At 46.9% G+C, this 17,629-nt stretch overlaps 4 protein-coding genes across 4 annotated transcripts; 3 read left to right on the top strand and 1 right to left on the bottom strand.

Moving 5' to 3' along the window:
• Nucleotides 1-1,474: 1,474 nt before the first annotated feature.
• F5Y00DRAFT_146877 (putative glucooligosaccharide oxidase) lies at nucleotides 1,475-3,557 on the bottom strand. Its single transcript, XM_048004450.1, has 5 exons — nucleotides 2,986-3,557; nucleotides 2,913-2,920; nucleotides 2,649-2,848; nucleotides 2,465-2,590; nucleotides 1,475-2,404 (listed from the first exon to the last, which is right to left on the bottom strand). Exons 1-5 carry the CDS (start codon nucleotides 3,234-3,236, stop codon nucleotides 1,571-1,573), a joined length of 1,419 nt encoding a protein of 472 aa, XP_047862265.1. The 5' UTR covers nucleotides 3,237-3,557; the 3' UTR covers nucleotides 1,475-1,570.
• A 2,550-nt stretch (nucleotides 3,558-6,107) lies between these two features.
• Nucleotides 6,108-8,745, top strand: F5Y00DRAFT_244262 (thiamine diphosphate-binding protein). Its single transcript, XM_048008802.1, has 3 exons — nucleotides 6,108-6,735; nucleotides 6,858-8,181; nucleotides 8,255-8,745. Exons 1-3 carry the CDS (start codon nucleotides 6,202-6,204, stop codon nucleotides 8,512-8,514), a joined length of 2,118 nt encoding a protein of 705 aa, XP_047862266.1. The 5' UTR covers nucleotides 6,108-6,201; the 3' UTR covers nucleotides 8,515-8,745.
• A 3,398-nt stretch (nucleotides 8,746-12,143) lies between these two features.
• F5Y00DRAFT_147014 (cyclin-domain-containing protein) lies at nucleotides 12,144-13,706 on the top strand. Its single transcript, XM_048004451.1, has one exon. It carries the CDS (start codon nucleotides 12,270-12,272, stop codon nucleotides 13,290-13,292), a length of 1,023 nt encoding a protein of 340 aa, XP_047862267.1. The 5' UTR covers nucleotides 12,144-12,269; the 3' UTR covers nucleotides 13,293-13,706.
• A 1,224-nt stretch (nucleotides 13,707-14,930) lies between these two features.
• On the top strand, nucleotides 14,931-16,612 carry F5Y00DRAFT_254732 (peptidase M24, structural domain-containing protein; the record flags this gene model as incomplete). Its single annotated transcript, XM_048010206.1, has 5 exons — nucleotides 14,931-15,109; nucleotides 15,182-15,818; nucleotides 15,908-16,279; nucleotides 16,338-16,444; nucleotides 16,513-16,612. The coding sequence occupies 5 exons, from the start codon at nucleotides 14,931-14,933 to the stop codon at nucleotides 16,610-16,612; spliced, it is 1,395 nt and encodes a 464-aa protein (XP_047862268.1).
• Nucleotides 16,613-17,629: the final 1,017 nt, after the last annotated feature.

Genomic DNA, 17,629 nt, shown 5'->3' on the forward strand with positions numbered 1-17,629 from the left:
CATAACAGTATTGCTATATATGAATAAGATGTATGAACAAGTTGATCCCCATACCAGCCCCCAACGGAATACGTGTATGTATTTTTTATCTCTCAGATTTCTATCCAACACTTCGTCCAAGACACACAGGCCCACACGTAGATCGTAGAGACGGGCGCCTTCTCCTTCGGTAATTGTAGCGTCGCATCTGGGCAACCTCTTCGCTTGATGAATACGGAATCCCACTGCAACCCTGAGATTTTATCTACTACTGAAGCATTACTTTGAAACACGCTTATTCACCCGCGTATATACATCACTTACACCATTATTACCAGATCTTCATACCCAATGTCTAGGTAGCCATCGTGGTGATATTTCGCGATAAACTCGCTTATTCACACCATGGCTCGGAGAGGGAGTATTCTCGGAGCGGCAGATTAGCCGCAGATAAACATGCGTATCTTGGCTGAGCATATGACGCCGCCTTCATGCGTCCCATTCTCCTTTCGTCGGTAGTGTAGATGTCTGGCTGGCTTCGTAAACTTCATCCAGTCGGTCAACCAGTCAGTTAATAGTCTATCATATGACGGTGCGCCATAAGCACAGGTTGTCGTACGTGTGAAATCCAATAAACGTTATTCTAAATACCGGTAAAAAAAATCACCTCATCGAACAGGATTGCTGACATAAATTACCAGACCGCTCCTCACCGCGAGCTGAATAACTAACTACCTACCTAACCCAGCGTGCATACGCGTACGACCCGAGCCCGTCTAACACGGGCCGAACGGCACGGCAAAGATCACGTCCACGCTGACCAACCGGCACCACCGCCCCACTGAGTAATTCCTGTTGATATATGCACCCGAGGGGGCTTCATCATCCATATTCATGAGTCAGTCCACTTCAAGATATTATAGAGATGTTGGAGATTGTTGTCTTAGAATCTAATACATTTGATACTTGGCTTTGCTCATGATCATCGGCTAAAAAGACTAGTGCGACCCGACGGGATGTCGTGCATGTATATGCGGACGGTATTCCTCTTACGATCATGCGGAGGCTGGGCAAGGCTTGGGCTACAACTTTTTGTCGAATCGCCTCAGCTGGGGGGGCTAATACCCGACGAAGAGAGCACTATCTATGCTTGGCTTCGGATGGCAGTTCTAATGGTCTACGGGCTTCAAGTCGTATCATGATTCATGACAATACTTTTACACAACGCATTTTGTTCGAGTTGCACGAAGGCGTTAGGGAACCATCGAGACCATCGAGATGCGAATATCGGAGTCACCGACGAGCTGAGCTCTACTGCAGTGCCCGGGATTTTCCGACAAAGAGATGCTCTTACGATGGATCGTCTCTGGCGATCTCTGCGAAAAGCCTCACGGGGTAGACTAGTTGCGACTTGCAGTATTGATCAGTCATATTGATCAGTTGACGGAGCAGATTAGCCGGAGCGACTCCAATAATTGATACGAATGGCAGATTACAGTATGTAAGTAGGTATTATCAAATTATTAACACAGAAGAGAACACAGAAGAGGGGGTATCAATGCCAAAGTCGTCTCCTTTCTCCTTTTGACTCCTAATCAGTTTCCGCCGGCCTCACGCTCTGCGGGTTGTGGAACAAATCATTCGGATCCCACTTCGATTTAATTTCTCCCAAAGTATCCAAGTTCGGGCCCCAATACGATGCCTGAGCGTCTGTCAATGACGGGTCGACGTATCCGGGGTAGGTGGTCAAAGCCTGCGCGGAACCGCTCTTGATCGTGGTCATCATGCCGCTCATGAAGTCCTTCGTATCCTGGTTCAAGGTAGGAACGCCGATTCCGTATCCCTGAGCGAACATGATCTTGTCTCGGTGCGAATAAGCGGTCGCGTTCATGGGAATATCGCTGATCGCACCGCCAGTCGCGTCGAAGATCAAAAACCAAATAAGTGTGCCTCGTTTCGCGTCGTCGATGTAGTTCATAAGATTAGAGATCGTATCCGGGGACAGCGTCTCGTCGGCACGGAAAGCTAAACTCTTTGCAGAAAATGCGACGCGGAGTTCCGACAGCCAGAGAGCAGCGTCTTCTGCCTGCTGAGTGATGACGGCTAGCCAGTCGTCGACAACTACGGATACGTTTCCAACGGGAATCTTGTCGGGAATTCCAGTAGCTTTCCACTCCTCCTCGGTTCCGTAGAATGTGGCAGTGATGATAGCACCAAGCTCATGCATGACAAATTCGGTACCAAATCGTCGGTCCAAGTTGGGATCTGAGATAAGATCCTGCCATTGTTGAAATACAGGTATCAAGTTGGCGTGCTTATCGAGGGATAGTGAGAATGAGTACTGCACAACGTTACCAGGTTCAGGGTGCGTCTTGACGACGAACTCGGTGATGACGCCGAAACCCGCACCTGCACCCTTTAATGCCTATTGTTGATGTAAGTGAGTGACACCCAAGTTGGATCATGATATATGTTAAGTACTCACGAAGAAAAGATCGCTATTCTCCTTCTCGTTAGCCCGTTTGATAGAGCCATCTGCGGTAACTACTTCTACCTCGATAACGTGGTCGAGACATGATCCCCACATGCGAGACGAAGGACCAAGTCCACCCTTGTGGCAACGCTAGTATTAGCAGAGCTCCCTTATAAGCGGAAACGACAGTGCTTACAATGGTGGCATGGCCGCCAATACCGACTCCGGGACACGTTCCGTGAGCAATGGCTCGCTTGCCGTTCTCGTGAAGCCTATCGGTCACATCAGAGAGCCTAGTGCCTCCGCCGATGGAAGCCTGCCACGTGTTGTTATCCATAGAAAAATCCTGAAGATGTACGAGATCGATGACGAGTTCTCCATCTTGTCCTCCGACACCTGTTTCTTGCGTATTAGCTCTCACTCTTCACGGCGCGAGGTGTTCTCTAGTGTTTGCGCATACCGAAATTTCTATGTAAGTGTTAGTAGGTAATACCCGGTACGGCAAATATGCGATAACTCGGAGCGCAGCTTACGCATAAGAATGACCGCCTGACTTGGGCTGGACCTTGACGTTATTCGCAACGGCGCATTTAATAAAATCCGATACATCCTGGGCGTTATCCGGCCTCGTTACGGCGATCGGCTCTACCGGAATATCGAGATTATATCGGTTGACCCAAGATGCTTGGTAAAGCGGATGGTCAGGAAATGCGACGCAGTCGTTGCGGCCATTGCAGACGGCGTTGAGACAGTCGGCAAGTGGAGTGCTTGGTGTTTGCCCCATTATATCCGAGATAGACTGATACAACGTAAGGTATGTTTTATTACGAGAGGTAGGGAGGTGTTCTAGGCGAAGAGGGTGAAGAGGGTTGGCAAGCCTAAAAGCTTGAGGTGTTTTGGTCTTTCGAATATGTTCAGATCCAAAAGGGAAAAAGTCTTTAAGGAATGACGTTTGTCGAAAGGAGCTTTGAGAAAGCTTGACTCCCGTGTGAGTAAGAGAGAGGGCTGTGTTTGTCGACTTGAGAGAAGTCGCACACAAGAATTCTTTTATTATTAAACTACCTTACACTTCCTTGCCTATATCTGATTGTTTCCAGGTTTATTACCATGATTACCCTGTTACTCCAGATAACTACTTGCCCAATAGGGACTCAAGGGAGCTTTAGCAAGGATCGCGCCCCTCGGCCAAGTCCATCGCGTTAATTACTTTGATCCACAGTCACCACTTTGTCTTGTCAGTGTTTGGTGATACCGCTCCGAATCATTAGTATTCCGTTGTCATATGTCTTGATGGCTTGGTCTATATGTAAGATTCCCTGGTATATTCAACGCCGCCGACGAGCCAATCCTGTCATTGGGTCGCCAGGATTGGATGAAGGACGCCAGTTAAATCAAGCTATCGACAGATATGCAGCAAAGAGCCCACCTAACATTCAGCTCTAATGAATATAAGCCGCCATATGCTTAAGCCACAGAGAAGAATAGGCTTTATCTTTCGCAGTCCGAGGCGCCTCGAGACGCGACTAAGATTTCCGGCTCGCTTTTGGCTTACGGTGTGTTCATGTGTATTAATTAGAAGTATCGTGCCATATCTTTCGGTGTTTTCTGCATTAACCACAAGTGCCGTAAAATTTGAAGACCGGCGCCAATTTAGCCAATTACAGCTACCAAAAGTCCCCGATGTATCCTGGGGACGGATCGCCCGTCTCTGATTCGTCAGGTTGAAGGATGACCTCATTGGGGGGTAACGTTGACTCTCACAGGGGTATTAGTATTTAAATCGACGAGTACGGCAGTTAAATCCAACATCCCCGTACTATATTATATTTTTTATCTTTCCATATTACTCGTATTCGTTAAGAATATATGTCTGCCCAAAACAACGTATTTCAATTGTCCGATATATCTTCGGCACGTTACACCGGATGGGGGAAATGACAAATTTATTGTTTGTTAGGTAGCTATGACGAAAAACACCAGGTAGGTACATACAGTAAGGCGGCGCTGAGTGAAGAATTTAACTGAGTATAGGTAGTTAGTAGGTAGCTTTGCATATAAATTTATATGCGATAGTATAGAGTGTCGACGCTTTTAGAACTCCTGAATATCATGCTTTCGAATAGGTACCACTTTTTAATCCAGTGTATTTAGGTTTTTCTTTCTATTGATGTTCTATATTATCGCATATAAATTTATATGTCAAGCTACCTGCTAGCCATATCTACTTAGAGTCAAACTCCCTACCTAGCGCCGCCCTACTATCTATTATCCTAGAGACCTGTACAACCTACGCAGCTTAAATTTGCCAAGATGCGTCACGCAGAGCCGCATCTCGGGGTTCACCAAGTCTCAGATATCGCAATTGTAGTAGATTGCTTTATAAAACAACGTGACTTAGATACGTCATAAACAAATGTCACACCTCTCACTAAACCTGAGGGTCCGCGTTGTCATCAACAAAGACCCATTGTTTGATAATTACATATAGTAGTATCTCGGCACTCTATACCTTGCCGATAATAAGCGGTAGTTATGTCAAGTTAGTAGGTATGTACTACATGCGCATCGTGGGGTACTACGTACATAATTGTCATATCCACAGAAGTGACGTATAAATGTCATACTTGAGAGAAGTTGGTAGAGTAATCTTGTATAGGTAGTTATTCGGAAAGAAAGTGGTATAGAAATGACGGGGAAATATTATAATTTATATATTGTTATTTGTTAGTCTAGTTTATGAGTACCTACCTGTTACACACTATCTGCGAACACTTACATTGGACTTATACCTACTTGATTTTTATCGTCTGCCAAAAAAAAAGCCTCTATTCAGAAATAACATGGCCTCAACTGCATGCTACATATACCCGGGGAAAGGATGCACATACATAAAATATGGGGTGTTACATGTAGTACACAAACTTACCTATTAAGCCGAAGGTGAACCATCTATATCTCTATACCTAAAGTATGTAAGTGCCCGTATGTTACTAACCTAATACTTGATTCTTTACCTTATGTACCTAAAGCATAAAGTCTATTAATGTATTCTATATACGCACATTCCAGGAATCCCCAAATTTACTTCTACTTCCTTCAACATTCCCATTCTAAATTCTTAATACGACCGATCCGGAAACCACGTATTTTCACACCACAGTTGATTGAATCAACCTGAACAATTATACCAAAAAGAAGACATCGGCAAGAAAAGATCCTCTCGATGTTAATTGATTAATGGAGCCGTATCTTGTCAAATAATTGTCAACTTGGCCCTATTGTCATCTGAGACCTCACTCGACAATTTACACGTTGTACACGTCGATTGCTTCATCTTTTTTTTTGTCAGTTCTGTATCGCCGCGTCTTTCCTTTGCTAAGCGGTGGCACTTGCAACGGCTTCGGACGGACAGGTACGCCGTACTGGTCAGCATACCTAGGTATTCGGCATAGCTAGCAATAACCAGCGAATCCAGCGTCCCTCCCCCGCATCTCTAAGAAGGAATCTACCTAGGTATAAGGTATATTGGTATAATACCTAACCTAAAATCTCCAAAAATGCTCAGGCGAAGCGGTCTTCGGAAGCCAATCCCCAACTCTTCATCCCTCTCTTTAACCCCTCCCCCTCCCCCTTCCCCTCCCCCACCTTACCGTACCCCTTATTCTACTCGTCCTTCTGCTTCTCCACCCTCACTATGGTTCACGCTATCGTCCCCAGCGTCTCCAGTATCCCCGCAACGGGAATACCGGATGGATGATCTCCCACTGTCCATCCCGACTTCATGGACCGAAACCGCACCTGTCGATAGCGCATGCAATCGGTACGGAGGGGAACTATTCGGCAAAAACTTGGCTTGCCGTGGAGTAAGTGTCTTAAGTGTGCGTCAACGCCATGTTAATAAGACCTCCCACCGTAGCAAAAGTTTGTATAATGGCTTTGTTTCTACACCGAATGCTTCCAAGTTTTTAGCAGCCGGCACTAGATCATACAGTACAAAAGCTCTCACGCAACGCCTTCCTAGGTCCAGAGCAACAATCGGAAATACTCAACAAGAGTCCATCACTTTAGACATATTGAAACAGCAGCAGTCCCGCGCGTCCTCTACGTCTAAGCCCGCCATGTACACAGCATCGTTTGCCTTTTTCGAGGCGATATGGGAGGCAGGTGTCACGCACTGCTTCGTTAACCTGGGCTCGGATCATCCCAGTATTATCGAAGCTATGGTAAAGGGACAGAGGGAGGCTAAGGGTAAATTCCCACGTATTATTACATGCCCTAATGAGGTACGTTCGTAGATACCTTAGGCACTTAACCTCCTAGAGGTACTATCTGGTAACGATAGAATGGGACTGGCTTGCATCTGCGCTGCCAATCAAAATAATTAAAACTAACTCTGCGCCGATAGATGGTAGCCATGTCAATGGCCGACGGCTACGCGCGTCTAACGGGTAAGCCACAGTGCGTCATTGTCCACGTCGATGTTGGTACGCAGGGCTTAGGAGCCGCAGTCCACAACGCCAGTACTGGGCGCGCACCGGTTCTGGTCTTTGCGGGCTTGAGTCCCTTTACGCTTGAGGGAGAGATGCGCGGGTCGCGAACCGAATATATCCACTGGATTCAGAATGTTCCTAATCAAACCCAGATCATCGGTCAGTACTGTAGATATGCGGAGGAAATCAAGACGGGCAAGAATATCAAACAGATGGTCAATCGCGCCTTGCAATTCGCTACGAGCTCTCCTCAGGGCCCGGTGCATCTAGTAGGCGCGAGAGAAGTGATGGAAGAGGAAATTAACCCGTATTCGCTAGAGCAGGGTGTCTGGAACTCGGTTGAGCTGGGTGGTTTGCCGCCAGCTGCCCCTCAGCAAATTGCAGAGGCATTGCTCGGTGCTGAAAATCCACTGCTTATTACCGGATACTCGGGTCGAAATCATAAAATACCCGCTGCTCTAGTAGAGCTCGCTAACACTGTGAAAGGACTGCGTGTACTTGATACAGGTGGTAGTGATATGTGCTTCCCCGCGTCACACCCCGCTTGGATCGGCCTTCGATTCGGTATCGACCCATGGATAGAGAAAGCAGACGCTATCGTAATATTGGATTGCGACGTCCCCTGGATTCCGACGTTAAACAAACCGAAGGATGGTACAAAGGTTTTCCACATTGACGTCGACCCCCTGAAGCAGCTCATGCCGCTCTTCTATGTGCCGGCTCAGCATCGGTATCGCGCGGAGCCTCTACTCGCAGTCGAGCAGATCGTCTCCGAAGCCAAAAGTCAGGCTTCGAGTATCGATACAGCAGTTGCTACGAAGAAATGGGAGGCTCTTCAGGCATCGTACAAAGAACGCCTGGATACCATAGCATCCAATGCAAAGCCAGCCGAGGACGGTTCCTTCGGCACCGGGTATCTCACCAGAACCCTACGATCCTTGTGCCCGCAAGATACGATCTGGGCTATCGAAGCAGTAACAAATACCGGGTTCGTGCATGATAATCTCCAGCCGGAACTACCAGGTTCCTGGATCAACTGCGGTGGAGGCGGTTTGGGATGGTCTGGTGGCGGTGCATTGGGGATCAAATTGGCGACGGACGCGGAAAATGGCGGCAAAGGCAAATTTGTCGTACAAATCGTGGGCGACGGCACGTTCCTATTCTCCGTCCCCGGCAGCGTATACTGGATCGCCAAGCGCTACAATATCCCGGTATTAACCATCGTATTAAATAACAAGGGTGAGTTCCCAGTCAAACCTACAAGGCATCCAAAGAGAAATAACACGTGAGCAAAACTAATCATAATAAACAGGCTGGAACGCCCCTCGAAAGTCGATGCTCCTTGTACACCCGAACGGTCTAGGGTCAACAGCAACGAACGAGGAAATCAACATCTCGTTCGACCCCGTCCCAGATTACGCGGGTATTGCCAAGGCGGCTGCCGGAGGCGACTTGTTCGCGGCGAGGGTTGACAAGGTAGACGATCTCGAACGTACTATCAAAGACGCCATCAAAGCCGTCGAAAGCGGCCAGAGTGCTGTCTTGGACTGCAAGGTCAATCTTGGATCTTAATCTTAGACCTACCGGAATACATACATACATAGGAGCAGCTGCTTCTGCATTGAAAGCTGAGATTAACATCACGTTATGTCACATGAATTACTGAGGACGTAGGTATATACTATAGACGCGCTGATTGAGCGGGCAGGGAAATCGTGCACTGGTGCGAGTTATAGCAGAAATTGATCCATATACATAAATTTGTATTCTATATGTAGTGACACACCATCGTGGTATGATTTATCAGTGGTTCGACTATGTGAACCCATCGTAGGAAGAAACGTGTATATGAGTGGATATATATTGGGCACCTATGTACATAGGTATGTTATGGTGTATACGGGGATGGTCCCTTTTACTCGGGCTTGCGCTATAGAGAAGCTTTTGGTATTGTACCTGCATATGGGTATAGAGCGACTTTGTCTTTATACAAGTACATCTATAAGACTCTGGGTGCTCAAGGACTACATATCTAGGTAGGTAGGTACTCTTTTCCCCACGGGGAAAGGGACGTGCTCAACGGTTAGGTTGTGTTAGATATTCTATCTGTCCGACATATGAAATGTAATAGAATAAAATTTGTTACCGAATAACCTTTTAGTGGTATGGCGGTTTGTTTGTTCGACAGGTTGTCGGTAAGCAAGCGAGTTTAGGGCTAGCGCTATTGGATTCTTATATAGGTTAGGTACCTACCTAGGTAGGTATTCGTGCTGATAGGGTATTTTCGGTTGGAGCGAGTCACCTGGACTTGTAGGTATGCGAGTCTTATACCTGTGTGTTCCCGAAGGATCACCGCGTCGATCCTTATCCATGCAAGAAGGGTCCTGCCGCAGGGAGCCGTGCTCTACATAGCTGACGCTGTAGTGACGTGCAAACGAGGGAGTTGATATGGATGTTCTGCCTGAGATATGTCACGATTTGACTTTATATAGTTAGTCAAGAAGTGAAGGGGGATGTGAGTTAGTGAGTACCTAGGGTTATGTCTATTAGTCTTTATATGATGGTAACATGGACGTAGCCACGCCGCGCTTGATCTACGGTCTTGGCGTATAATATGGAAACTGGGCGTGTTTGCTGGTTTGTTAGGTAATGGCATGCCGCGACCGAACATGACCTCTGATCTTTTATAGGCTAAGCCCTGCAGAACGCATACAGGCTGCCGTGGGGTTTGCGCTGGAGAGATTGTCGATCACCGGTACGTCTGGGGTAATGCCAAGCGTAGCCTGGGCGGACACCGCGGGGCTATCGTATGCTTTATGATTTACTTTCGTGGGATAGGGGATAGGGGAATGGGTTATATTGGTTGGTTTGTTCATGTAATGATGCCTAGGTTAGGGATGTATGTATGTACGGTCGTGGGGAATGGATGGATCAACTTGCACCGGTCTTTTTGGTAATTAGGTACGGGATTTATATTATTTCCCCCTTGCATGTGGTTTTTATGGGAATGAAATTGTCAATGTTGAACCGATGATATCTGATATGTTAGGCATGGCATCGTTTGCTTATACTTGTACTACTAATACTTGTTACATGAAGATATTAATATTAAATTCGGAGACTGCCGGTTCTCTTATTGTAATACCTTCGATATACATACCTGAGACGATACAAACGATCGAGAACGCATCGACTAAATCGTTCAAGTGGGTATCTCAAACGCCTCGTCAAGTTCTGGACCTTGAACATGCGTCTCACGAAAATCTCTTAGTATCAGCTGGTCTGCTGCCTAACCGTTAGGTAGGTAAGTATCTTTCCTTTCTCATGAAGTTATTCATTTTCTATCATGCCGTTTTTATACTAGACTTCAAAGACGCGATGGTACATGCCGAATGCTACCCTACAATACCACGCAAGGCCTACCGCTGTCCCTGTCCAGATGTTTCCCCAAAATTGTAGATCTCCTCTAGTCGTATTTTACTTGTTACTCTCTTCTGCATTGCATCCTTTGGAGGCAACAAACGTAACATCCCATACATGTATTCGCGTATTTATTAGAATAAGAGCAAGTTATATAGAACATAGCCTATTGGTTCATAGAGCCGTTAATCGACTTGGGACACGTTATTCGTACCCGTTTGGACGCGAATACTTCCCAACCTCGGGCCATTGGCTCTCTTACATAGTAATAGCTCATAAGCCTCCCAGATTAATATATTTTGAAGATGCTGTACCTGCTTTTAGTGCGCATGTTACTGGACGCTCGCGATTCACATGGAAATTCTCTTGTATTGTACAATAACTACCACAAGATAAGAGGTACGGTCCAGCTTCAACGTACCATTAATACCTCGACACGGAGTCATGTCCTACTGGAGACTTGATTCGGCTTTGTCTCCTTGGTAATCTGTAAATCATCTTTGTCGTATCTCTTTACTCTTGGCCACCTTTGTTCGACCACCACCACCACCACCTATCTTTTCAGACTCCGCTTCAATAATGATAAACGTGATAACTTGGGTGGGTTGGCGGGTTGGCGGGGTCCTGCGGTCTTCCAATTCGGGACTATTAGATATGGTCACAGGTCTTTGGAACCTGCAGAAAAGCCCCTGTATTGTACGTGTGTATTAGGTACCTAGTATAAGCATGTAAGCAAGCATGTAAGCTGCAAGTGCTCTTGGACCCTTGAGGCGCGATTGGATAGAGAGCCTCTTCTAGTGTAGTGTATATGGAGCTGGTAAGAAATTGGGATATCAATAATTGAAGGGATTACCCAACTAATAACAGTCTGAACTAATACATAAAGAGTCCTAATAAATGCAAATTCTATTTTACGTTAGTCTTAGATTAGCTGATTAGGTACTTAATGCATTAGGTATATGTACAATTATGCCCTTCAGGCCCGAATTGAAATCCATATTTCGCCCGAGGCTAGAATCTCCTAGCGTGAGAGGGGTTGGGTACAGGTACGAAATACTCTAGGTACTAGCCTATTCCCAGATATGAGGTAGGTATTTTACAGGGGCTAAAAAAAGAGGCTTGGGTTACGACAAAGCGGGAAAAGAGGAAAACCTTAAATCGGACAGCTACTTCTCCGAGTTCCCATCATTTTAATCTAGTTTCTCGTTTTTTTTTATAATGGAATCTGGTTCCTCATCTTAAATGTTTGACTTTTCCATCTAACCTTAACCTCGACCGCCACCTATTCTTGTTTGGTTTAGACTTGTTTCTAGTTGTTTCTGGTTCGTCCACCACGCGTCTCATTATTGTACTAGGATAGAATTCGGCCAAATCCGCCTTTCATACATACATAGGTCTCCGTCTTGAAGAGCGGCGATGCTACCACCGACGATCTCTTAGCTACTACAAACTCGGCATCAATATGGTTCCGCATCCCTTATCAAAACAGATCTATTAGATCTGTTAAGCTCCTGTAGCCGGCGAATTAAGTTAGGTAACATATAGCTCCTAGCTCTTTGACAAGCCAACCGAAAGATCAGGGCGTGTAATACATCTTTTGGTATATTGGTAGCTGATTTTGCGCTGCCTGCCTCGTTATTTTTATGAGAGACCATGAGTCAAGCAACGGGCCGGAGATCAAAATATCACGAGCTCTCTTCAGCTCGATAGCACCCGGTACTATCTACTAGCAAGCTTAATCGAACCCTGAGCGATATTAGGTTTTGCCGAACTACTTTCTTCGACAGCGATAGGTTCGAGTCATCCTGTACCGTCCGAGGTTGATCCGCCATAGGACTACCTAGTAGTAGTAGTAGTTTTAGGTGTCAGCTGTTTAGTTCGAGGGGAGAAAGGCGAGTAGAGTTCAAATGGCAAGCGACAATGGCCAGTCAGACGTTCCGGCGTCTCATGTAGACGAGGACAAAGGAAGTAACAGCGCGACACCGACTTCGCCTCCTCCACCCCCCATTCCTTCAGCAGATCCGAAATTGGTATTTCAAGCTCGAACGCCGCCTCCGCTCCATACCGCCCCGAGTCCTTCCTCTCACGACCTCTTCAAATTATCCCCTATTGCGGCTCTTAAACTGCTCGGTGCCAGTGTCGAAGCGCTTGTCCACATTACAGGCGATATACCTCCGACACCTCCCCCTACGAGCCCAACCATTCCTAATATGCGCAGTATGCAACGGGAAAAGGCGGAAATAGTCAGGAATCTCTCAGAAAAGAGCCTGGTTCGACTGCGGGAACAGGCCGAAATCCAAGCTCGGGCTCAAGCTCAGACTCAGAATCCCGCGCAGGCCACACCCAACCAGTCCATCGACGGCGTCCATCTTAAGAAGGCATCAACCCCGGGGGTGCCAAAGAGCACCCCAGAGCCGTATATAATCATCGGCGCCAACTCGCAGCCGCTCAATCTTCAACACAGCGCTATCACGCGCAAGTTCTTTAGCAAACAGCCTCCGCCGATCAGTATCGAGGATTATCTGTTGCGGATACATCGATTCTGTCCCATGTCAACTGCCGTGTATCTTGCGACATCGTTTTATATTTTCCGGCTCGCTGTTGTGGAGCGGGCCATCGTTGTCACGCGGAGGAATTGCCACCGTCTACTTCTAGCGGGTCTGAGAGTAGCAATGAAAGCTCTCGAGGACTTAAGTTACCCGCACGCCAAGGTCGCTCGGGTTGGTGGAGTGAGTGAGATCGAGCTGGCGAGGCTAGAAATTAGCTTCTGCTTTCTAACCAGTTTCGAATTGGTGATAGGGGAAGATACCTTGAAGAGTCATTGGGAGACATTGAAGCACGGCCATGGCCTCGTGGGCTTCGAACTCGCACAGTCGGACGATGATGCGATACCGATTTTGAAATTGGACGAGACACCGAAAAAGGGGTGAAATCTGGATCTGGGCGATTACTTTAGGCAATGTTGCGATGTTGCGATGTTGCGATGTCGCACCATCATTATACATTAAATGTGCGGTTTGGAATAAGAGCAAAAAGAAGACAAAAAAACCTTCCACCGGCCCAGCCCAACACCTATGTTTAACACCGGGTGTCAGCTACTGCGCCTCCCTACTTTCGATTACTGGGATATTATGTTTCGACCGGATACGTTCCTCGCCAATTTAGGTATTCGCCGCGATGCAGGGGAACGGGTCGTGTATGTAGCAGTCAAAGTCAGGGGTCGTCCGAAAAGTCCCCCCGTAGGGTTCGAATCCGGCTCCTCCAAGAGCATATTGGTTTGCGGCTGCTCGAGGCCTTTCAATTTGACTAACTAGCGGGTGAAAGTCGAATCGATTTTTAGACTTATGAGGGTACCGAAGAGAGGGGTTACGAAGGGGCGTTGCTGCGCGACGCGTGCCTACGTGACGCGTGCTTCGGGCAACCAGCTGCAACCAACTGACGTGGGGTTTCGAACATGCGCTCTGCTGTGAAGAGAACGATCTATACACCAGGCCATGTACTCAGATTGAGGATATTTGGCTACAATATTTATACCCGAATTCGGATTAGGAGGTCTAGTAGATACTAGGGGTAGACACAACCGATGCGGAGACTAAGCGATAAAGACGTTTTCTGGGCAGGAATCACTGAGGAGCGACAATATAGGGCCTTGGTGATAAAATTTTGGCTATTGTCTATATGCGCATGGGACATATTTATGTAGCGTTTGTATTATATGGGCGGCGGTTGTTTCTGAAGCATTTTTTTTTTCGAAGGGCATCATCGAGGAAGGGAGACATACGTGGAGAACTCGTTCATACCTGATACCCGACTCTTTCTACTCATACATAGTATATTGAGCATTCTACTCCAGCATTTAAGGGATTTTTCTCTCTCAGTTTTCAGGATTGCATTGACTATGGGCCTGGTGAGGCGTGGATTACGAGAATAGAGGTATTGGTCATCTTCAGTTGATATCAAGGGCGAGTTTACGAGATGCTTGCTTTTTATATACATGGTATCTATGGCCATACTAAGCTATTGACTGGTGGTTTTAGATATAACTATAATCAAGTATCCCTTGCCCAAGACGTGTTATAGTTCGGGTCCGGCCGTGACGGACCGGAAGGATTTATACATAGGTAGTTTGACCCGTATAGTATTCCGATGATAGCCGCGCCGGGCAATACTAATTTTAGCCAAGATAAGATACGGAATACCGCTTTTGCGATGCTAGAGCTCAAGTACGGCGCACTGTGCTGCTTGCACCTACCTAGCCTGAATGTATACATGTAGGTAATATGTGCGATACGAGAATATTGAGAAAGATACCTCTACCAGTTTCCCTTGGAATTCTTAGAAGTAGCATAAGCATAAGAGCACGTGTGGCGCCGAAGCTCTACACGGATATTCAAACTATTCAAACTACCCCGCATTCGCATTCGCATTCACGTTCATATTGCGAAATCATCCCACTTGGAACTGTTAGAACATCTAAACCACTTAAACCACCTACAGCTTTTTTCGCCCCCGCAACCAGACATATAACAACGCCAACGCTAGCGCCAGCGAGGTTCGCGAGGTTCACAATGTCCAAGGCGAATATCGATGTCGAGAAAATACTGCAGGGGAAGTACCCGGCCAAGGCGCATGCGAAGCGCGTGGTTGAGTATATCAGGTCCAAGATCCCCGATGCTACCGGTATTCTGTATCTAGAGGGACGATCAGACAAGCTATTGGAAGATAGCGACGAGCCGATTCCTTTCCGGTAAAACTATCCGAAAAAAACTATCCGAATTTTACTTTTCCAAGGGCGACGCTAACCGCGAAAGCTGCGCAGACAACGGAGGGCTTTCATGTACTTGACCGGTGTCGACGTTGCCGACTGCTTCTTCATCTACGATATAGCCACCGCGCACTCGACCCTCTTTATCCCTCCTATAGACCCGGACTCAGTTATCTGGTCTGGCTTGCCATTATCTCCCGAGGAAGCTCTGTCGACGTACGATGTCGATGCTGTCCTTCCTTCTACCGAGCTCAACCCTACACTGGCTAGGCTGGGAGCCGCTCCTAATGCCACAGTCTTTGCCATTGCCGATCGCGTCTCGGATGCCGTGACCTTCCTAGAGTTTACCAACAAAGATTTCACTGTTCTAGGCGAAGCCATCGAAGAGAGCCGTGTTATCAAGGACGAGTACGAAATCGCTCTCATCAAGAAAGCTAATGAGATTAGCGGAGTTGCCCACAAAGCCGTCCTCGAAAGGGTGAAGAAGGCCAAGAACGAATATGAATTGGAGGGAGTATTCGTGGGCACGAGCATTTCTCAGGGGGCTAAGAAGCAAGCGTACCCCAGCATAGTCGCCAGTGGACGGGCCGCTGCTACTCTACATTATGTGCATAATAACAGAGACCTAGCTGGAAAGGATTTGTTACTTTTAGATGCTGGAGCTGAGTGGAGCTGCTATGCTTCTGATATCGTGAGTAGCCAGAGTAGCCAAGTGCAGCATTTTATCACATTATTAGACATTGATGAAAAGAAGAATGCGTTAGACTGACGATATTTTAGACGAGAACCTTCCCGATTTCCGGAAAATTCACCGAAGAGTCTCGAGCTATTTACGAGATTGTTCTCCAGATGCAAACAGACACCATCGCCGCTCTGAAAGAAGGCGTGTCGTGGGATGAGGTCCACTTATTAGCGCATCGGATCGCCATTGACGGCTTACTTTCTCTAGGAGTCTTAAAAGGAGACAGGAAGGAGATTCTCGATGCTCGGACAAGCACGGCATTCCTCCCCCACGGCCTGGGCCACTACCTCGGATTAGATACTCACGACACCGGTGGCCATCCTAACTATTCGGATCCCGACCCGATATTTAGGTACTTGCGAGTCCGGGCGAACCTCCCTGCAGGAAGCGTGATTACTGTCGAACCCGGTGTAAGTGAAATGAGTACCTATACCCTTGTAAACTCTCACCAGACTGACTTTATGATAGATCTACTTCTGCGAGTTTATCATCAGACCTTACCTGAAGGACCCTAAACATGCCAAATTTATCGACGAAAAGGTGTTGGATAAATACTGGGACGTCGGTGGTGTGAGGTAAGTGAAAACGAGCTGAGATTACTTTTATTCTAGTTATGAGATAAGAGCTAATTTGAATGAAATAGGATTGAGGATAACTTACTCATCACGAAGGACGGTTCAATCAATCTAACCGATGCGATCAAGGACCCCGATGAGATAGAGAAGATCATTTCTAGCAGTTAAGCAAGGAAGATTTGTATGAAAAGGGATAAGTACCTGGTTGACGAGTTGTGATATTGCTGCTACTTCACAGGCTCTTCTCTATATCTGATGAATGAATAAAGATATAAATATAAATATGATACCAATGTTTCTGATTCTCCAGCGTCATCTCTTGCTGATTAATTGCTACTCTTGTAACGTATTCATACTCCAAACACTATGACTCTATCTCTTATCAAACCCCCTCCAGTGTAATACCTACACGTTTTGTTTGACGATATTGACGATAGCCTTGGAGTAGTTCTACTATATGGTATGAAGTGACTGTCATAGAAACTAGTAACTAAAATCTGCCCCCATATATAATATGTGCCTGGTTAGGAGGTAGGTAGCTAGCTATCTTCACATCATATTCCTGGTCAATGACTACAGGAACTCCTATCGTACTAACATCCACCAACTCAAAAGATCCTCCTATTACCCTCGACTCTACCCACTATACATACCCAGAGCTAAAACATATTAGTAGAGTAGTATCACCAAATTGTTGTCTCCCCAAAATACCTGCCATTCGCGGTTGGAGCCCCTTGCCACCAATACACCAACCAGGGCTGTTTCCGTCATCTGCACGCATCGCACGCCATCCGCCCGCCCACACAGCACGAAGTGGTCCCAGCGGTTCGGGACCCTGCCGAAAAGCTTGACATATATGTATGTGGCTTGCAGACGCCCCTCCCTCCATCCTTCCCCTGCGCTATCGCCATAACGCAATTCTTCCCCCCCACGGCGTGACGCGCGCGAGCATGGGTTCGGAGATGTATGTGTTCCCGGGATCCCATCCCGGACGGGAGGCGAAAACGGAGTGGAGGGTGGTGGTGTATGTAGGTGTAGGTGTAGGTGGACGAGAGGAGAAGGCTTCACTGAACTGACTGACTGGCTGACTGGCTGGCTACTTGATTAAATAAAACCGTCGCGACCTTCCTTCTTTAGCTGTTTGATGTTGTGCGGTGTAGTAATTAATTAATACCTACGTTTTTT

This window comes from Daldinia vernicosa (genome assembly GCF_022497035.1).
Source record: "Daldinia vernicosa strain CBS 139.73 unplaced genomic scaffold F5Y00scaffold_45, whole genome shotgun sequence".
NCBI classification, from domain to species: Eukaryota; Fungi; Ascomycota; class Sordariomycetes; order Xylariales; family Hypoxylaceae; genus Daldinia; species Daldinia vernicosa.

Coding starts and splice junctions, on each gene's coding strand:
- F5Y00DRAFT_146877 (XM_048004450.1), bottom strand. CDS start 3,236: ATGGGGCAAACACCAAGCACTCCACTTGCCGACTGTCTCAACGCCGTC. Junction 2,591..2,648: donor TTGGCGGCCATGCCACCATT/GTAAGCACTGTC, acceptor CGTTGCCACAAG/GGTGGACTTGGTCCTTCGTC. Junction 2,405..2,464: donor AGAATAGCGATCTTTTCTTC/GTGAGTACTTAA, acceptor CATCAACAATAG/GCATTAAAGGGTGCAGGTGC.
- F5Y00DRAFT_244262 (XM_048008802.1), top strand. CDS start 6,202: ATGGATGATCTCCCACTGTCCATCCCGACTTCATGGACCGAAACCGCA. Junction 6,736..6,857: donor TTATTACATGCCCTAATGAG/GTACGTTCGTAG, acceptor CTGCGCCGATAG/ATGGTAGCCATGTCAATGGC. Junction 8,182..8,254: donor CATCGTATTAAATAACAAGG/GTGAGTTCCCAG, acceptor CATAATAAACAG/GCTGGAACGCCCCTCGAAAG.
- F5Y00DRAFT_147014 (XM_048004451.1), top strand. CDS start 12,270: ATGGCAAGCGACAATGGCCAGTCAGACGTTCCGGCGTCTCATGTAGAC.